General features: G+C 33.3%; 1 protein-coding gene across 6 annotated transcripts in view; it reads right to left on the bottom strand.

The window, feature by feature from the left end:
• The window catches only part of LOC114338584 (WD repeat-containing protein 7), a 151576-nt gene that overhangs the window by 81977 nt on the left and 47036 nt on the right, over window positions 1-22563 (bottom strand). For 3 of the 6 annotated variants that reach the window (XM_050648279.1, XM_050648282.1, XM_050648284.1), the window contains exons 7-8: window positions 20915-20944; window positions 3671-3761 (exon numbers count right to left, since the gene is read on the bottom strand). In XM_050648279.1, coding sequence (XP_050504236.1) covers window positions 3671-3761; window positions 20915-20944 — 121 coding nt within the window. The remainder of the gene's footprint in view (window positions 1-3670; window positions 3762-20914; window positions 20945-22563) is intronic. The other 3 variants (XM_050648280.1, XM_050648283.1, XM_050648281.1) reach the window with 2 other exon arrangements.

The following is a 22563-nucleotide window of genomic DNA, read 5'->3' as shown; positions in this document are numbered from 1 at the left end:
CTATTTAATAAACAACTCTTTGATTGATTTTATTATCATCGTAAAAGCGTTAAAAAGCAGTAGCAGAATGAACTGCTATATCAAAATAGCGGGTCGGACACATCTCTACTTGTCACTGTCTTGAGTCTTGCCATAACATTATATTCGAATGAGTGCATTGTATGACAAAGATAGCGAATGTTCGATTTCCACGGACATGGTGTCCATTTTTTTCGAATCCTGCAAAAACTAATAAATATTTTTAAAAAATTTAAACACAAAATGAAAGACTAAATTATTATCGAGGGCCGAAAGTCCCTTAGAATATTCAGAAGTTTCTTTCGAATGAGATATTTGAAATTAAAAATCACACTATATTTTCTCTTAGTTTTTCACCCCTGTAACTTATTAAAATAAACATTATAGAAGTTCTCAGGGACTTTCGGCCCTCGCTAATAACGTAATCTTTCATTCTGCGTTTAAATTTTTCAAAAATACTTATTAGTTTTCTCAGGATTCGAAAAAAATGAATCACCATTTGAATAGCATTGCAGCCGAAAATACGTACCGATCCTCTTAACATTTTAATTTCGCATAAAGTAAAAATCAATTGAATATGTAAATAAAAACAGTTTAATTAGTAGTAATTTTTTATTCTAAAATTAACTTAATTTCTACCATGATTTTAGACGTCTCGCATTCACTCCTGTCACTACAGAATTATTGTCGAAGGTTGTTTCAAATCCCACATTTGTGACTTTTTATGCAATAACTAAATATTAAAATTTGAAATTATTGAGTTATTAACTCTAAATTTTAGACGATTAAGGAATTTTTCCTTTATTCTGAGAGATGGCCAAAATACCCATGCAGGTAGAGGCCAATAAACCACATAAGAAGAAGACATACATAACCTGATAAAACTGAGTTTGAAAGAATGTGATACGTAGAATTAGAATTTTGACCGAAGTTAACTAGCTGACATTTAAAGGTATAAAGGCGGAAACTATCCATAATCGTAATGTAAATTATAAGTTAATACCGATAAAATCCCACCTCCAGTAGTTTCATTTCTTTTTATCTCACAACTTTACATTTTCCATCTTTTGAGCTATTTGCCGGTTATTAGCGCGATCATCACTGTATATTATTGGACTATACCTAGTCAAAAGTCCGTACCCCCCCTCTTATCTTTTGAACGGTTATAGGTACCTATACTAGTGAAATTTGGAGGGAAGAAATAAACGGATGTAGGCTTCTTAACTAGTAATGCCAGGTGACGTAATAGTGACAGATGACGTTACAGAGCCAGTGTGACCGATAATTTTAAATGGGACCTTATGGCAAGTGATACCTCGTTTGAAAGGTATTCAAAATACCTATTCAGTCATACTAATTTTTTGGAGTTTAAGTTGATTTTGGTGAATAAATTAAATATAATATTGTAGTTTCGCATTTAATTAATAAAAATTCAAATGTCCGCCTATGGTTTTTTTGTCAAAAAAGTTGACGGTTTTTCAATTCTCTAGTAGTTTTTACGTTAACGTCAACCTTTTTGACAAGTAATCATAGGCGGAATTTTGAATTTTTATTAATTAAAAGCGAAACTACAATTTTATATTTATTTCATTTATTCATCAAAATTAGCTTAAAATCAAACAAAATTACTTTGACTGAATAGGTATTTTCAATACCTTTTAAACGAGGTATCACTTGCCATAGGGTCCCATTTAAATTTATCTGTCACAGCGACGCTGTAAAGTCACTGTCACTATTGTGTTACCTGTCATGACTAGTTAAGAAGCTTACGTCCGTTTATTTCCTCCCTTCAAATTTCACTATTATAGGTATAACCGTTCAAAAGATACGAGGGGGTACGGACTTTTGACTAGGACTGTATACAGTGGAACCCCGTTAACTCGGATTAATTGGGACCGCGGCCGATCCGGGTTATCGAAAATCCGGGTTAGCCGGAGAAAATGGTAAAAATTAATAAAATATGGTATGCTTACAGATAAACTCCGTTATAATTGTCACACAGACACTGGTAAACCACGTTCGCATTCCACACAAAACCACACATACAAAGCGTCGTCAAAAGTCTCATTCTTAGCTTTATTAGCTTTGCACCGATTAAACTGTCTTTTGTTATCATTTTGAAAAAAAAAAAATTCTTCGATTTTAGTTCTATTTTTCTTCCAATCCGATACTGTAGATGTACCGACACCATAATATAATGCTGCAAGATTCACCTTTATCAATTCTACTTAATGCTTCTAGTTTCTTTTCCATTGTCACTACAACATTTTTACGTTTTGTTGCCCTTATAGACAAAAGACACACAAACACAAAATCTGAATAAATTTACGAACGATTACAAAACGGAAGCGAACAATAATACGACTTTACTACACATAATACCGTCTCTGATGTTATGTTATTTAATAAAAGTGATGACTAAGACCATTGTTAAAAAAAGAATTTTAATAGTCTTTTCTAAACAATGCTAACACAGACAGTTTCAAAAAAATAAAGGATAATACAGGTGCATGTTGTTTTCGACAATGAATGTGGTGTACCATGAGTCATTTTTACTATGTTATATGTAGTTCAATCCGGTTCCATTATCTCTCAAATATTATATTACATAGAGTTGGTACAAAACCTCGTGAACCTTGAAAATGCGTATGTATAAACGAAATAAAATGAAGCCAAAAACATACGACTATTTTATTTGCTGCGAATTGCGCGACAGGGTCCCATCTGCACCCTGATTGCCCTGATATTTTCAGTAATGTCGGATTCATCAATCGTTTCGTTCGTATATTGACGTCACCAAATGAATGAATTAGGTTTACGAGATTTTGTAACAGCAATACATTTTTATTGTTGAAATGTTTGTCTGATAAAAATCGGTCCGGGTTAGCCGGAGTTCCGGGTTATCGGGGGCCGACTTATCGGGGTTCCACTGTATTGGCAAAAAAATAATTTAATTCATATACACATGTTAAAAAATTTTATTTGGAAAATTAGTTCATATTAAATGGTAAATACTTTTGTTTAGTAACAAGAAATAAAAAACAGATAGTCATAAACAAAAAACCAGACATAAATGTAATTATATGTTAAAAAGGAACTTAACAAACCTGTCGGGATTCTGGCGTGTCGGTATTTTGGCCGTCGGGATTTTGGCTGTCGGGATTTTGGCAGTCGGGATTTTGGGGTAGACCCGTTTTAAACACGCCTACAACTCCCATCTTACAAAGGGGACTATACAAAGCAATTCAATCACTAGGAATACCAGAGAAACTACGAGAGAAACTACAGAGAAACCTACGATTAGTTAAAATGACGCTAACTAATACAGTCAATAAAGTTATGATAGAAGTCTTTCAACACAGTCAATAAAGTCATGATAGACAGGGAGACCCCTGTCAACAAACTTATACAACTTAAAACTATAAGATAATTAGAGGAGCCAAGATCAAGACAAGCGGCACGATTCGGAACAAAACACAACAGTGTATAAGTTCGCAGATAACTTGGTGTTTCTGACACGTTCAAGAATAGAACTTCGAAAAATGTTCACATTTAAATATAATTTGAGTTCGATCTAATTCCAGAGTATTTAATCTCAACACAGTTTACTCAACGCGGCTTAAATTATATTTTATTTCACAGTATCACTTACCTTTCCATCGGGTTGATTTAATAAACAGTACAAAAATGGACTATCGCTTTCCGTGCTAGGTGTGTGAAACTCGGCGTGATCCGGTATACTGCTACAAAAAATATCAGTAATACTCGTCAAATGAAATAATTACAACGATAAATCACAAATTACAACTTGGGCCTGTACAAGAAGTTTTCTGAGGTTGTTATGAGTATGTACAGGATAGGAACACTCAAGTAAAAGTTTTGATATACGCCAAAACTACTACTGAGTGCTGGTTTTCAAAAATTGACATTTGAAAACAACATAATTCGTGGAAACAAAATGAACATGCATAAAAAGCGAATTGAAGTAAAAAAGAAGTAAATAAAGGGTGCTTTAAAAAAATACAAACCTTACATCTACTAAACCTGGTCATTTTTTATCAAAAAATTATATATCGAGTTACAATGTATATATATCATGAGGATTATTCATTGGAAATATTTTTAAAAACATCAAAATAAAGCTTCCTTACAGTTAAAATAATAAAATATTTTTTTATATATATTTTAAGATCAACACAGGATTTCAGTAAAATTTTCTACAGAAGTTTGTTCATGTTTTCACTCTACTTCTATTGAGAAAGGAGAAATCCCCCCCCCCATTTACTAAAAAAGGCCTCCATTATAGCCATATTAAAACCAGGAAAGTCAAATGTTAAACCCCAAAACTTCCGACCGATTGCACTGCTGAGCTATGTCTATAAACTGTTGGAACGCTTAATCTACAACAGAATTAGTAAAAACATATTTGAGTTGATACAGTAAAAACATATATGGGTTGATACCTATTGAGCAAGCAGGGTTCAGACCTAACCGCAGCTGCACAGATTAGTCCAGAAAGCCACTGCGCATCCGCTAAGAAAAATATTCCGATTCGGATTTTTAGCACAATCTTACTCAAAAAGGACCCCTTTTAACAAATTTGCATGTTGCCAGGTCCAAAAGTGGGTCAACATTTTTTTAAACGTTTTTTTTTTGTTTTTTCCTAAATTTATTTTTTTTGCATCGAACAAAGGTTTTTAAGGTTTTTTGGATCATTTCAAACAGAAAAGGTCTTTAGTGACTTTTAAAGTTGATAGTTTTTGACATATAAGCGATTTAAAAATTAAAAATTGCAAAATCGGCCATATTTAACCCTCAAAAACTATGTGAAAAACTGAAAATTTCGATGTTGCCAAGATAAGAAGATATCCTTTGAACATCGATTGATCAAATCCCGAAGAGTTATTTGCAATACAGTATCGAAAACCCCTTTGTTTTTTAATTGCCAATCAAGCGGGCGCTTGACTGGTCACCGTTGCATGTACAATGTACATATAATATGTAACATGCGTAAATGTATGTGCGGAAAAATATTTCGATTCAATTTTTTTTCACCATCTTGCTTGAAAGTATCCCCTCTTAACAAATTTGTATGTTGCCAAGATCAAAAAGTCAAAAAAATTTTTAAACGTTTGTTTTTTGTTTTTTCCTATAACTCATTTTTTTGCATCGGACAAATTTTTTTAGGTTGTTTGGATCATTCCAAACAGAAAAGACCTTAAGTGACTTTTCGGTAAATATGATAGTTTTCGAGATATAAGCGATTGAAATTTTAAAAATTGCAAAATCGGCCATTTTTAACCCTCAAAAACTATGTGAAACACCAAAAATTTCAATGATACCAAGGTGCGTATATATTCTAAGAATATCGATTTATGAAATCCCGATGAGCTTTTTGCAACACAATATCGAAAACCCCTTTGTTTTTTAATTGCTAACCAAGCGGGAGCGACACTATTTTCAACCGTTGCATGTGTATGTATATGTAATCGGAGCAACATACAAATTTGTTAAGAGGGGATATTTCAAGAAAGATGGTGAAAAAAAAATTGAATCGAAATATTTTTCCGCACATATATTTACGCATGTTACATATACCTACATGCAACGGTTGCCAATCAAGCGCCCGCTTGATTGGCAATTAAAAAACAAAGGGGTTTTCGATATTGTGTTGCAAAAAACTCTTCGGGATTTCATCAATCGATGTTCAAAGAATATCTTCTTACCTTGGCAACATCGAAATTTTCAGTTTTTCACATAGTCTCTAAGGGTTAAAAATGGCCGATTTCGTAATTTTTAAATTTTTAATCGCTTATATGTCAAAAACTATCAACTTTAGAGAAAAGTTACTAAAGACCTTTTCTGTTTGAAATGATCCAAAAACCTAAAAAAACTTTGTTCGGTGCAAAAAAAATAATTTTAGGAAAAAACAAAAAAAAAACGTTTAAAAAAATTTTGACCCATTTTTGGACCTGGCAACATGCAAATTTGTTAAAAGGGGTCCTTTTTGAGTACGATTGTGCAAAAAAATCCGAATCGGAATATTTTTCCTAGCGGATGCGCAGTGGCTTTCTGGACTAGATCAGATTCTATTCCTAACAACACATATTGAAGCAGGTTTTCAAAGAAAGCAAAAAACATCCTTTGCTTTCATTGACCTATCAGCTGCATACGACACCGTCTGAAGACAAGGACTAATCTGCAAACTAATCCGTGCCAAAAGGTAACCAAACTCATTGATAGCATGCTCACCGACAGACCTTTTCAGGCCACAATGGGCAACTTAAAAAGTTTTCAAATGAAGCTCAGCAATGGACTGCCACAGGGATCTGTTTTGGCACCCTTACTGTTTAATTTATACACCGCGGACCTACCTAGGACAACTTCGCAGAAATTTGGCTACGCTGACGATTAGGCCATTGCAGCAAGACATAATAACATGAATGTTACGGAAACAATACTGACGGATGACCTTACCATTATGGGTGAATACTTTCGCAAACGGGGGCCAAGTCCCAATGCAACGAAAACCCCCGAAGTGTGCTGTTTCCATCTGAATAATGCCCAAGCCAACAAAAAACTCTCCGTTCACTTTGAAAACAGACTACTCACTCATAACTCAACACCAAAATATCTTGGAGTGGCTCTTGACAGAACTTTAAGTATTAAGGAACACCTACAAAGAACGGCAGAAAAACTGAAGACGCGAAATAATATAATTCAAAAGTTATGTTGTACCCACAGGGGGGGGGGTCATCAGCCTCAGTACTCAGATCATCCGCTCTCGGACTCGTATACTCGGCGGCTGAATATGCTTCCCCGGTATGGCTCAATAGCAAACACACGAAGATTATTGACACCCAATTAAACCAGACAATGCGAATGATCTCAGGTACAATTCGACCAACACCGAACTATTGGCTTCCTATTCTGAGTCACATTCCACCGCCGAACCTAAGAAGAAGTAATTCTCTTCTCAGAGAATATCGAAAAATCGAGGCTAACTATCAACTACCCATCCACCATGATAAGTTTGATATCGAAATGAACAGACTGCGCTCCAGATATCCTCCACTGTAAAGGGCCACCTCCTTACATCAGGAACATTTCGACCTCACCAACGCTTGGAGAAGACAATGGGAGAGCGACTCACCACAGGAAGCACACCAAATGGCCTGTATCGATCAGAAACCGCCAGGCTTTGAACTACACCGCAATACATGGACAACGCTAAACAGAATAAGAACAGGTAGCAGTAGATGTGCTGACAGCTTGCATAGATGGGGAATAGCCCTTACTCCTGAGTATGACTGTGGTGCGCAACGACAGACCGTCCGTTGTTGAAGAATGCCCCCGAGTGCGGTTCCCTGGAGTTTTCGATGAGTTCCTGAATGCGACCGAAAATATTTTACATTAGATGTTCGTTTGTAAAACTTCATGTAACGTTTTATATATTTTTTAAATTATGTGTTCTTATCGTACCTATGCCATACGATAAATAAATCTACTTCTATGAAAACATGTCATAATGTCACAGTTTTCTCCTTTTCTATCCATAAATGTACAACTTATAAAACCACAAGTCTCATACATGTCCCAGGGCTAACACGTCCTGTTTCCGTTATTTTTTCAGTTTTAGGTTACGATATCTCAGCCAATTTGGCAATTTAGTATATTCTGATCTCTGGGTCCGAATATTGGTCAAATTTTGTCAGCCTGTTTTATACATCCACAATTACATTTCCACTGAACAATCCTCATATCAGATTAATTTTAGAAAAAAATGTACTAAACATTATTTTAAAAATACGGATGTATAAAATGTAGGCAGCACTTAACAGAACGGAATTTTCTTGGCAAACAATAAAATTAATTATTCCTTCGGCAGAAACGGAATGTGCAAATCAATAGCAGTTATAAGATAAAATTAAGCACATACAAGGTAATTCAAGTTAGACAACCATCATAAAAAGTAAATATTTTTAGGTTTGAATTATCAGCCGCTATAGTTCTGTTGTTCCTACTGTTAAAGAAGCTTTTATGTTTATTTGTTTGTCAAGTATACTCCCGTTAAGCGCCACACACTCTATTTACAGGGTAGTGTGTCAATAATGAGGGACAACCCATAATATCTGACTGAGAGGATTTTTTTCTTTCTATATGTACATACAGTGCGTCCATAAAGTAACGCATAAATTCATTATTTCGTAAACCGGTCAGTTTAAGGAAAAATCCCGAAACAGGTCGATTTTTATTTTTAAATTACGATTTTTTGCCATATATATCATACTAGTGACGTCATCCATCTGGGCGTGATGACGTAATCGATGATTTTTTTAAATGAGAAGATCGGTCATGTGATAGTTCATTTAAAAGGGTATTTAATTATCTACCCAATAATACACTAAGCATCAAAATTAACGCTCCACCTTAAAATGGGACATTTTTGATGTCTTGTATTTCCTAAACCTGTTGTCCGATTTTAGTGATTTTTTTAATATGTTATAGCTTTATTCTTCAAGAATATCGATGTAATAATATTGTTGCTAAACAGATAAGTGTCATTGTATACCGGGTGTAACAATGATAGTGTGTTTTTTCCTCAAAGTTTGGAACACCCTGTGGAATATTCTGGCGTATATAAAATACTGAACATGAAACTCAACTGTAGCCTTATGCTTTCTTAACATTATGCTTTTGATAATAAAGCTTTCATTAGCTTATGTTGGATAATAAAAAAGTTAGGTACTTTAACAACTAGCAACGTTCTTCATCAATACAGGGTGTTTCTAAATAAGTGCGACAAACTTTAAGGAGTAATTCTGCATGAAAAAATAATGACCGTTTGCTTTATAAACGTATGTCTGCAAATGATTCGTTTCCGAGGTAAGGGATGTTGAATTTTTTCTTACAAACTGACGATTTATTTATTGCTCTAAAACCGGTTGCGATATGCAAATGAAATTTAGTAGGTTTTAAGAGGTAGTTATTGCGCATTTTTTGGTATACAATTAAGAATTTTATATTCACCATTGGCGTCCATACGGGTAATATGACCGGGTAATATGAGCCGTATGCACGCCAATGGTGAATATAAAATTCTTCATTGTATGCCAAAAAATGCGCAACAACTACCTCTTAAAACCTACCAAATTTCATTTGCATATCTCATCCGATTTTAGAGCAATAAATAAATCGTCAGTATGTAAGAAAAAATTCAATATCCCGTATCTCGGAAACGAAGCATTTGCGGACATATGTTTATAAAGCAAATGGTCATTATTTTTTATGCAGAATTACCCCTTAAAGTTTGTCGCACTTATTTAGAAACACTCTGTATTGATGAAGAACATGGCTAGTTGTTAAAGTACCTTACTTTTTTATTATCCAACATAAGCTACTTAATCAAAAACGATAATGTTAAGAAAGCATAAGGCTATAGTTGAGTTTTAATTTCAATATTTTATACAGTGCGGTGGAATAAGTGTTGCCCCCCCTGTTAACTTGTTTATTTTAAGAATATAAGCAAAACGCTCGGACAGGTCGATTTTTAAACTAACCATAGTATATTAAAGCATCAACGTTTTGCACTTTACGCGATCTCTCTTCAGGTGAAAGCCATAATTTTGATTTTTTTTTTTAATGGGAAAGTACATCATGTGACAGCTCATTTAAAAGCTCTTAAAATACTGATTTCAAAAATGTATAATACTTTTTTCCTGTTTAAGAGCGTAGGCGCAAAATTTCTGGCGAATTCTTTCTAAATGCAATCATTTTTTTCGAATCCTGAAAAAACTAATGAATATTTTTGAAAAATTTAAACGCAGAATGAAATATTACAGTATTCTCGATGGTCCAAAGTCCCTGAGAACTCCTATAATGTTTATTTTAATAAGTCACAGTGGTGAAAAAAAGAGAAAATTTAGTGTGATTTTTAATTTTAAATATATCATTCAAAAGAAACTTTTTGTTTATTCTAAGGGACTGTCAGCCCTCGGTAATAATCTAATCTTTCATTCTGCGTTTAAATTTTTTAAAAATAATTATTAGTTTCCCAAGAATTCGAAAAAAATAAATGCGTTCTATATAGCTGCTAAAAAGAGTTCGACCGAAATTTTGCGCCTATGATTTCAAAAAGGATTAAAGTATTATACATTTTTGAAATCAGTATTTCAAAAGCTGTTAAATGAGGTGTCACATGATGTACTTTCCCATTTAAAAAAATCAAAATTATGGCTGTCACCTGAAGAGGGATCGCGTAAAGTTCGAAACGTTGATGCTATAATATACTATGGTTAGTTTAAAAATCGACCGGTCCGAGCGTTTTGCTTATATTCGTAAAATAAACAAGTTAACAGGGGGGGGGGCAACACTTATTCCACCGCACTGTATACGCCAGAATATTCCACAGGGTGTTCCAAACTTTGAGGAAAAAACACACTATCATTGTTACACCCGGTATACAATGACACTTATCTGTTTAGCAACAATATTATTACATCGATATTCTTGAAGAATAAAGCTATAACATATTAAAAAAATCACTAAAATCGGACAACAGGTTTCGGAAATACAAGACATCAACAATGTCCCATTTTTAAGGTGGTGCGTTAATTTTGGAGCTTAGTGTATAAACATTAACATAAATATTTATACAGGGTGTCCAAAAAATATATTTTTAATTAAATTAATTGACACAAAAAGATGAATGTATGTAATTTGTTTAATTGTTAATACATTTTACTGTTGTCAGAAAACAGAAAAATGTTTTATTTAAAAAATAAACATGGATTTTCGCTTAAACGAAATGTTCAAACTGTCATGAAGCAGGTGGGTGACAGTTTAACATTGAATTTAAGCGAAAAGCAATGTTTTTTGTCAAATAAATATTTTTTTCCTGTTTTCTGACAACAGTAAAACGTATTTTGGATTAAATAAATTATATACATTCTTCTTTTTGTCTCAATTAATTTAATTTAAAAAACATTTTTTGAACACCCTGTATACATAATTATGTTAATGTTTATATTAGTGAATAAAGAATTGAATGCCCTTTCAAATGAGCTATCACATGACCCCTATTCTCATTTAAAAAAATCATCGATTACGTCATCACGCCGAGATGGATGACGTCACTAGTATGATATACATGCCAAAAAATCATAATTTAAAAATAAAAATCGACCTGTTTCGGGATTTTTTATTACAGTCGCCGGTTTACGAAATAATGAATTTATGCGTTACTTTATGAACGCACTGTATATATCGCTCTTTCTGTCTCGTCCTTAGTTGTGTTACGGAACTTTACTGATAGTTTCTCTGGGCATTTCGTTGAATATCTTTTTCATCTATCAATGAACCGAATTTAAGCACTGGAAATCTGGATACGTATAAGAATGAAGATTCCTTGGACGGCTCACATAGTATTAACTTAATGCACTAAAACTTGTTAAATTAGTTCAAGCTTTCACCATGATGATCGGATAATTCTGATATGGCACTTACAGAAGGTTAAACTGATTAGTTTAAAGGAGAAGGTACTTCCCTTGGCCGATTTATCCTTATTATGTATTTAACCACTACCTCATGGTTAGACAATGCTCCTGTTGAAGTTTTTAATAAATACAGTCCACACAATATTGTCATGCAAGAATTAATTTTCCTTTCTGTCTCTCAGTATTAACAAACCACCCTGTATATTTTTTAAAACAAACAACGCGATACGTAGTACATGTAAGGTGTTAAAAAATGCAAATCTCTTTGATCAATCTCATTTTGAAAGATTAATTCAGTGAATGTTGTCACTGTCTTAGGAATTAATGAACCAGTTCATTTTATATCAACAATAATTGAGCAATAATCGATTTTTACAGATCCTTTACCTAATTTACGAATTTACTACAAGTTTCTGTGACAGTTTAGTCTATCCCTTACGTTAGTTTGGGTTCAATATAGACGGAGAGGCAGCGCTGAAAAATCTCTTTGAATTTACTAAAGCTAGATTTTTCACAGTTGATTACTGTGAGTGTGTAAACATACTGCGGTCGGTCAAGCGAAACGTAGAACAGGGGTTACTGAGATGGTATCAAAGATGCTTTCCTACGAAGGTAATTTAATCCATTTACTAAGGCTGAAAATCAATACACACATTCTAAATTAAATATAAATAAAAGTTATTATAGTCGATCAGCTGTATGACGGGACAGAGCCGGTCGGTTGGCCCCAATAGTCGATTGAGGAGATGAAGCATTTTGGCTCGCAATTTTTTCGTCCAGCATGGATTTACTTGAAATTTTCACAGAAGGTAGGGAATAGTCCAAGGATCATTTTCTATAGCATGCCGCTATCATACGCTAAAACCTTGGGGGTGGTGGCCACCCCATCTCGGGGGTGGGCATTTTTTATTACATTTTAACCATGTAATTCGATGGAAAAGTGATTCTAAGAAAAAATGTTCTTTGCATTTTCTTCGTAAAACTAATATTTTTCGAGTTATTCGCGCTTGACAATAACAGTTTTTCGACGACAAAAATCGACTTTTTTTAGAGGGTTTTTTCAGAATACCTCGAAAAATATTCTATATATTTTTGGCGATAAAAAGGTTAGCTTTTTTCGTCAAATGCATAATTTGAAATATTCAAAGTAAAATAATGGGAAAAATTTGCATTTTTCGAAGAAAACTTACATAATCTTATTTCAAGTATACAATTAGACCTTTCAAAAAAAAATAAAAAAAAGTTTCTAGCATGAAAATTAAGCGACTTATAATAAAAAAAATGTCGGTACCTGCGTTTCTCTACGAAAAAATAAGTGAAAACAATCCCCTAACTACCTTCCTAATTCAAAATTGGTCTTCACCTTCCTGTAGTTCCTTTTATATTTATATTATCAATACACTCAAGAAGTTTGACCTACGTATTTAAAATGCCTAATTTTGGAAAAATTGGAGTTAAAAAAATTGATTTTTTGAAATTTGGTATTTTTCACCTTTTACTTCGAAATATCTCCGAAAATACTGAAGATACGAAAAAAATTATAAGCTACTAAACTGTAGCTTTTTTAATGACTAAAATTACCCTGTGCATAGATTTTCATTACAGTGAATAGTTAGCCAGATATAGCTGTTTAAAAACCTCTATTTACCAGCAAACACCCCTTATTCGAGCCCTTTAAACCCGCCCCAATTAAAAACTAAGGGATCTTACGGAATTTAATTTACAAAGTCTTATAGCTTTTTAAAAATCCTACAAAATGATTTTTGAAGAAACTTTTTATCGCCAAAAATATATATAGAATATTTTTCGAGGTATTCTCAAAAATCCCTCTAAAAAAGTCGATATTTTCGTCGAAAAACTGTTATTTTCAAGCGCGAATAACTTAAAAAATATTAGTTTTACGAAGAAAATGTAAAAAACATTTTTTTCTTAGAATCACTTTTTCCATCGAACTACATGGTTAAAATGTAATAAAAAATTCCCACCCCCGAGATGGGGTGGCAACCACCCCCAAGGTTTTAGCGTATGATAGCGGCATGATATAGAAAATGATCCTTGGACTATTCCCTACCTTCTGTGAAAATTTCAAGTAAATCCATGCTGGACGAAAAAATTGCGAGCCAAAATGCTTCATTTCCTCAATCGACTATTGGGGCCGACCGACCGGCTCTGTCCCGTCATACAGCTGACCGACTATAATAACTTTTATTTATATTTAATTTAGAATGTGTGTACAGAGTATCCGGCTTAGTAAATGGATTTAATTACCTTCGTAGGAAAGCAACTTTGATACCCTCTCAGTAACCCCTGTTCTACGTTTCGCTTGACCGACCGCAGTATGTTTCTCTACACACACAGTAATCAACTGTGAAAAATCTAGCTTTAGTAAATTCAAAGAGATTTTTCAGCTCTGCCTCTTGGTCTAATATGAGTGGACCCTTAACCACGCTTCCACTCGACGTAAGAGGGCTATCGTGGCTCATCTCTACGTGAAAGTTATCCTTTCAGTCCAGCCTTTTTAAAGAGGTCTATTATGGCCTTTACTGACCTCTATAAGCCGTATCTTCTTCTTCTTCATGTGCCATCTCCTATAAGAAGATCGGCAACTATCATGGCAATTCGCACTTTCGATACTGCTGCTCTAAAGAGATCAACAGAAGTGCAGTTAAACCAAGCTTTCAAACTGTTTAACCACGAGATGCGTCTTCTTCCACGACTCCATCTACCCTGTATTCTTCCTTGTATTGTTAATTGCAACAAGTTATAATGCTCGTCCCTCATAACATGTCCCAGATATTGCAGTTTTCTAACTTTAATTGTATTTAAAACCTCTCTTCCTTTTTCCATTCTTCTCAACACCCCGACATTCGTGACTCTATCCACCCAACTTATTCTGAATATCCTTCTGTAGCTCGAAGGCTTCTAATCTGTCCGAAACATCTTTCTTTAATGTCCAAGCCTCCAACCCGTAGAATAATACGGAGAACACGTAGCATGGCCAGAGTTAATAATGATAAAATGTATTGAGGTTAGGTATGACCTACATGGAGGTGGTTGGGGTAGTTGCACCGCTCCTGTTATGATTAAACATACTTGTCATTGAAGCTTACTAAACTTCTCTCTGGTAGTCTTTTGTTGGCATTTAGACCACCATACTAGTGTGCCATACGTAATCATAGGTCTGACTACAGTCATATATAGCCAGTATCCGTTTGGGTTCCATACCCCATGACTTCCCACATATCTTCTGAATCCAAAGGGAATTGGATATTATTTCCACATGGACGTTCCATATAAGGCGCTTATCCAATATTACTCCTTGATATTTGACCTCAATTCCCCCTTTTAAATTTCTCCGTCCAAAGCGGGTGTAGAGACATAAATACCCCCACGAATAGTTTTACAAAATCTTAGTTTTACTGCTTACTTACTTACTACATTTTATTTATAGATATTATAAATAACAAACATATGTTGGCTTTGTTTACTCTCGAAATTAGAACACAACTGACAACTGGTGTACTTCATGACACAGTGGTTTCTGTTGCCTAAGCAAAACACATATTATATAAGAAATCAAACTTGACCTACTTGTAAAATATCATAATAATTTGTTGTTATAAATAAATGCACGCGAAATAATCTGGCAGTATTAATTAGAATTTGATACCTGAAATTGGAGCGATCCTCTCGGTAGAAGATACCATCATAACATGTGACGTCCTCAGCTAAGTACTATCTAGTATTTCTATATCTGTACTGATATCAAATAAATAGTGATGGGTAAAATAGTGTGTTCCTAAAAACTTTACCGCGCTGAGCAGATGGGACGTGAATTGTAAATTGTAGAATTCCCTCATCTTCCTTAGTCTCAGTATCCGTATGGCTTGCAAATTGTAGAAGCCTCGGAGGTGTAACCAGAGAAGGTTCCTATTGTTTTCATTCTGGTGGGATGTGGAATAGCATTATGTTGTTTTATATGCCATTAGAGTGAAAACTTAGTCTTTTTGCTAGCAGTTGCCGCTAGGGCATCTATGCCATTTCGTTCGTTGCAATCCGGGACTGCACGCTGGGGTTTGTTTTGGTTGGATCGGGGAGCGCAGCATATGTGCCTCCTGATGAGAGACTAATAAGTTTCGAAACCGGTAGGGGTGCTTGCAGCACTCTCTGATTGGACTAGAATATGGTTCGGCTGTGTTTTCGTTTTGCAACGAAATTTAAAATGGTTATTCATTTTTTAGTGTGTTCCTGACTTAACTACCCCAACTAAAGAATCAACCCTTATTATATTATACGACCATCCAGATGTTACGTAGATTCCGTTTCCTTGTGAAACTAAGCTATCTTTATGAGCCTGCATTTTGGTATATATCCCAGTTCTAACCTGGCCTGAAATACTATACATATTTTTTGTACACAAGCTCTGATTTTCTATAGAAGTGTATCTTGTATAAATACAGTCAAAACCCGGTGATTTATACAGCCCGAATAAGCCTTGATTTTGTCCTGATCTTCCACTTCTTTTGTCACACGCTAGTTTCCCATAAAACCATGTCATGGTATCCAATCCAATCTGCTGATATGCCTTTAGTGGTATCAGTTTTATTTTAGACTTATTCAAATGCACCCTGAACACTTTTTTCAGGGTCTCTTCACCATTCTATTTGTATTCAGCCTGGCAAATATGCGATTCTTTGCATTCGGTGAAGAAAAACCACCTGTAAAGAGGTACATAGAAAGTTTCAGTTTCGAAATTATTAGACCTTTTAAAAAGGGTCTGGCCAGATAATGTAATCTGGAACAAGAGGGCCACAATACTCCACAATACAAGACCAATAGGTCGCAGTGGAATAGGCCAAAACCGTCCTCATTGAATCTATAAAAGTGCATTCACCTAATTCCTTTTTGAGTGAGGGAATACTTACTTGAGGGTACTTGGAGAGAATTTTATGGAACCTTGGCATTTCTGCAGTCTGTTCTGTCTTCTCGCGATCCTCCACAATTATCTTTTTGTATATCTCAGTTCATCTCAGACTTCTGTCCTTTGCTTTGCAAGGTTGTCAATCCACCAGGGTACTTTTCTGTTGAAAGTGCTTACAATATCCGAACAATTATCTTCGAACGTCGATATGGCAACGTCTTTTTGGTTTTATTGGTAATTTCCCAGTTTCTATTCTATACAGGGTGTTTCATTGGAAAAGTAACATACGTTAACTGTAGAAAGAGGACACTTAGGCGGTCTCAAAAATACCATACTTAATGAGTCTTACTTCATTAATAACAACGATACTGGGTGTTTTATCTATTTTGCCATTTTCTTATTTGGTTCACAACTTTTTATCCACACTGTATATTTATTGTATATTTGGACGCAAATATTCTTTAAGGTGTACAATCAATCAATTTATTTATAATTGTAAAAAATACAGGTCCGGATTAAAAAATATTGGAAACATGTTCCGATCCAAAAACAACACCCTGTACATTAAATTTTTTTAAAACGGATTCTGCATTTGAAAAGAGGATGAAAAACTAAACTTAGTGGTATACTTTGAATTTTCGGCAAAATGATTTTTCTGGTAAAATTTTGAATTTGAATTCTGAAATTATGTGAATTGCGAAGCTCGGAGTAAAAGAAAAATTAAAATATGACTTAATTTTAATTAATACTATTATTTAATCTAAATTGGTAAAATAATAACATTTTGACACATGACAATAATTTTTGATGGTGGTAATTTTAAATGAGTACTTTAGTTTTGAATAGTTATAATCCTGCAAATTTTCTCTGGTTTGTTTTAATTTTTAGATACTTTGTTGATTAAAGTGATGTATTTTTTATTGACTCTTTATTATTTGTTCAATATTTAAAGATGAATATTCGCTATATACAATTTGTCACACATAATAAAAAACACTGAAATGTTAACATTTTACCAATTTAGATTAAATAATGGTGTTAATTAAAATTAAGTCGCCTTTTAATTTTTTTCTACTTCGAGCTCTCACAATTCACATAATTTCAGAATTCAAATTCGAAATTTTACCAGAAAAAGCATTTTGCCAAAAATTCAAAGTATACCACTAAATTTAGTTTTTCATACTCTTTTCAAATGCAAAATCCATTTTTTAAAATTTAATGTACAGGGTGTTTTTTGGGGTCCGAACATTTTTCCAATATTTTTTAATCCGGACCTGGATTTTTTATAATTGTAAATAAATTAATTGATTGGACACCTTAAAGAATATTCGCGTGTTAAATATAAAATAAATATACAGTGTGGATAACAAGTTGTAAGTTGTATTTCAATTTTTTTCTACTTAGAGCTCTCGCAATTCACATAATTTCAGAATTCAAATTCAAAATTTTACCAGAAAAATCATTTTGCCGAAAATTCAAAGTATACCACTAAGTTTAGTTTTTCATCTTCTTTTCAAATGCAGAATCCGTTTTAAAAAAATTTAATGTACAGGGTGTTGTTTTTGGATCGGAACATGTTTCCAATATTTTTTAATCCGGACCTGGATTTTTTATAATTGTAAATAAATAAATTTATTATACCCCTTAAAGAATATTTGCGTGCCAAATATAAAATGAATATACAGTGTGGTTAAAAAGTTATGAACCAAATAAGAAAATGGCAAAAGAGATAAAACACCCATTAAGTATAGTATTTTTGAGATCGCCTTAGTGTCCTCTTTCTACAGTTAACGTATGTTACTTTCCCAATGAAACACCCTGTACAGGGTGAGGCAAATAAAGCACCTATTAGAAATATCTCGAGAACTAAAGGCAACAGAATCATGAAAATTTGAATCAAGGGGTTTTGAAGAGTCATCTATTTAATGAAAATATTTTCATCTATTTGCTACTTCCGGTTATACCGGAAGTTGCTTATAACTTCGATGGGACACCCTGTATATTTTTACATTTTTAGATTCTCTTCGATGTCTTCTTTCTTAAAATATGAGGTTTTGTAATGTTATACAGGGCATTTTAAAAGATAATTACGTTTTTGTATTAATTTCGTAGCAACATTCACACCCTGTAGAATTGTAGTGGTTTGACATATAAAACTCTACTTACGTTCAAATTATTTTTAATATAGTCTACTATTGTTAAGAATCATTAATATAGTTAAAATTTTAATTTTAGTATACAGGGTTGGTCGAAACTCGGAATGAGCATTTTTTGAGTTTTCTTAAATGGAACACCCTGTATTTTAGTATTGTAATGAAATGATATTTTATGGTACTTTTTTATTTCTTAAGCATTCCCTATACCTAACTGCTTTAATCTGTGCTTAATTGTTAATCGCACCAACAATCTTAACTACGTACAGTCGGAAAAATGAAAGAATACCCATGACCGAACATATAAAACACGCTGTATTTTCTTGTCACCGCGTCACACAAAAAATTTGCCAGCGCAAGTACATGTAATAATTATTGTTACATGTACTTGCACTGGACAATTTTCTTTGTGACACGGTGACTTTGTGACACAGGAAAATACAGCATGTTTTATATTTTCGTTCGTGGGTATTCTTTCATTTTTCCGACTGTAGGTATTTTGATAGCTAAACCATTATTGGTAATTTTAAGGATCAGACAAAAATTATTTGTGATTGAATTTTTTCACGGCCAACCTAATAAAATTTTGCGTATTTTTTGTTGCAATTAATGTTGAGCTTGAATCACCAATAACTCACAAATCAAAGCAATTAGGTATAGGGAATACTTATAAAATAAAAAAGTACCATGACATATCATTTCATTACAATACTAAAATACACGGTGTTCCATTTAAAAAAACTCGGAAAATATTCATTCCGAGTTTCGACCAACCCTGTATACTAAAATTTCAAAATTAGCGATACTAATGATTCTTAACAATAGTAGACTATATTAAAAATCACTTGAACGTAAACAGAGTTTTTAATGTCAAACTGTTACAATTCTACAGGGTGTGGATGTTGCTACGAAATTAATAAAAAAACGTAAATATCTTTTAAAATACCCTGTATAATATTACAAAACCTCATATTTTAAGAAAGAAGATATTGGGGAGAATCCAAAAATGTAAAAATATACAGGGTGTCCCAATTAAAAAAAACGAAGTTATAAGCAGCTTCCGGTATAACCCAAAGAGATGAAAATATTTTCATTTAATAGATCATCCTTCAAAACCCCTACATTCCAATTTTCATGATTCTGATGCCATTAGTTCTTGAGATATTTCTATTAGGCCAGTTATCTGCCTCACCCTATATTATACTGACTTTGCTGACCATTCTCATGAATTTAGTATTCCAAACTACGTTTGCATCAATCTACGTTTATCAAAAATGCATCCAGATACAGATGATTCTTTGTTGATAAGGTTTTTTAAATGCACGAATTCAAGTCAATTTCTTTGGACACTTGGGTACCACAGCTTAACGTAAGAGGGCTAAGAGGGTTTTATAATAAGCAATCATAATATTTTCCTAGTAAATGTGCTTTAAGGGGCTATCCTAGTGTAAAATAACGAAATTCATATATATTTTTTTTAATTTCTAAAATAAAAAGTTCTGTAACAATTGTTTTGAAAATTTGCACGAGCATTTATTATAAAAAGAAGTAACTGTAAAACAATTTTCGTAAACAAATATTGAAAATTAAACGATTTATGCGCCATCTACTGGCAACGTAAAAATAAAAACATGACCCCACTGCTGCAGTGATTGGGACTAATAGAGATCCTGAAACATTTAATTTCAAAGTGATTATTGAAATATAAGTTATTTCCTATACCATCAACTAGGATTTTTAAAAAATGTTATAATTTAGAAAAATGACTAAGTGTTGAAAATTTTTTTAAAATTAGCTAAAATATTTTCAGTTTCAAAAACCGCCAAATTGACATTTTTTATCCAACCAAAAAACCCCTAGTTGATGGTATAGAAAATAACTTATATTTCAATAATAACTTATCGTTTTAATTTTTAATATTTTTTTATCAAAATTGTTTTGCATGTACTTCTTTTTATAATAAATACTCGTGCAAATTTTAAAAACAATTGGTACAGAACTTTTTATTTTAGAAATTTCCAAAAAAAAGTATACGAATTTCGTAATTTTACATTAGGATAACCCCTTAATGTTGAATTTGAATCCATCGTCAGTTTTTTTGTGGCTGATAAAGTTTTGGCTGCATCAATCCCGGACAGACGGATAGTACAAAAGCAAAGGATTCATTTTTTTTAAATTTTAATTTCGATCAAATGTTTGCTAACACGCGTATACAATGAACTGGTTCGTTAACGCACAGTGGCCTGAAGCACTCTATGTACAGCATCAAAACGTTTGTTTAAATAAAGCAAAAGAAAAGAAACACATAAATGTAGTGAGAGTCTAACCTATTATTAATGTTCTTGCCACGTAGCTTGCTGTTCGTAGTCCATGTGAAAAATAAAAAATGAAATCATTAATTACACTGGCTAATGGAGGTGCACTTTAAGAAAATAACTAAATCATAACTGAAATTGCCATATTGCGAACTATAAAAAACAAAAAGATGACCATGTTTGTGTTTAGTTTTTTTTGTAAATTGCGCTACTTGGTAGAGATGTGTACTTATCAATTCATTTTTTATGAAAAAATAATTTAATGACGTAATTCTTAGCCAAATTGGTTTATTAATACATCTAGTTATTCAAAAAACGGTAAAACTTCCTTTAACACTAATTTTCTATATGTCCGGAGTGACACTAAACATAATTAGAACCAACTGTGGTAGGTGCTCTGACTAACTTATTAGATGGGGGAAAGAAATACCTTCTCCAAATTGCGATTGCGGTGCTGAAAGACAAATGGTTAGGCATTTGGTGGAGGAATGCACCATCAGATCGTACAGTGACAATCGGTCCGATTTTTTAGTGGCGACCAAGGAGTTGGTTGAATATATTAACCAACTAAATTTTTGTTTATAAAAATTAATTATTATTTATAATGTATTGTTATCTTTATTTATACAGTGCTAGTCAAAAGTCCGTACCCCCCCCCTCGTATCTTTTGAACGGTTATACCTATAATAGTGAAATTTGGAGGGAGGAAATAAACGGACGTAAGCTTCTTAACTAGTCATGACAGGTGACAGATGACGTTCCAGAGCCACTGTGGCCAATAATTTTAAATGGGACCTTATGGCAAGTGATACCTCGTTTGAAAGGTATTCAAAATACCTATTCAGTCATACTAATTTTTTTTTGGGTTTTAGTTAAATTTGATTTTGGTAAATAAATTAAATAAATATAATATTGTAGTTTCGCATTTAATTAATAAAAATTCAAATGTCCGCCTTTGGTTTTTTAGTCAAAAAAGTTGACATTTTTCAATTCTCTAGTAGTTTTTAAGTCAACGTCAACCTTTTTGACAAGTAATAATATGCGGAATTTTGAATTTTTATTAATTAAATGCGAAACTGCAATTTTATAATTATTTAATTTATTCATCAAAATTAGCTTAAACTCAAACAATATTAGTAGAACTGAATAGGTATTTTCAATACGTTTCAAACGAGGTATCACTTGCCATAAGGTCCTATTTAAAATTATCTGTCACAGTGGAGCTGTAAAGTCATCTGTCATAATTACGTCACCTGTCATAACTAGTTAAGAAGCATACGTCAGTTTATTTCCTCCCTCCAAATTTTACAATTATAGGTATAACCGTTCAAAAGATACGAGGGGGGGTACGGACTTTTGACTAGCACTGTATATACAAAACCTGTGATATAGCCATACGCTAAATAAATAAATCTATATGTCCTATCTTTTGGTCAACCCGGTAGCCTAGTTACTATTCAGACACTATTAATCTATACCTGATTTTCTTCTGAGAATTATTGTTACTATTTTCAACACGCAGGCCGATCCCGACATCTATAGATACTTCTGTGGACCGAACCGAACGAGCCGAGAATACTTTTGACCCCTTTCTAAGACTGACTAAGGCTAAGGCCTGACTAGGCGTTAGCTTGTCTGTCTGTATTCAATTCGATCTTATT

This window comes from Diabrotica virgifera, chromosome 4 (assembly GCF_917563875.1).
Source record: "Diabrotica virgifera virgifera chromosome 4, PGI_DIABVI_V3a".
In the NCBI taxonomy this organism is placed as follows: Eukaryota; Metazoa; Arthropoda; class Insecta; order Coleoptera; family Chrysomelidae; genus Diabrotica; species Diabrotica virgifera.
Note: the sequence above shows the minus strand (reverse complement) of the source record. Positions and strands in the feature narration are given on the sequence as shown.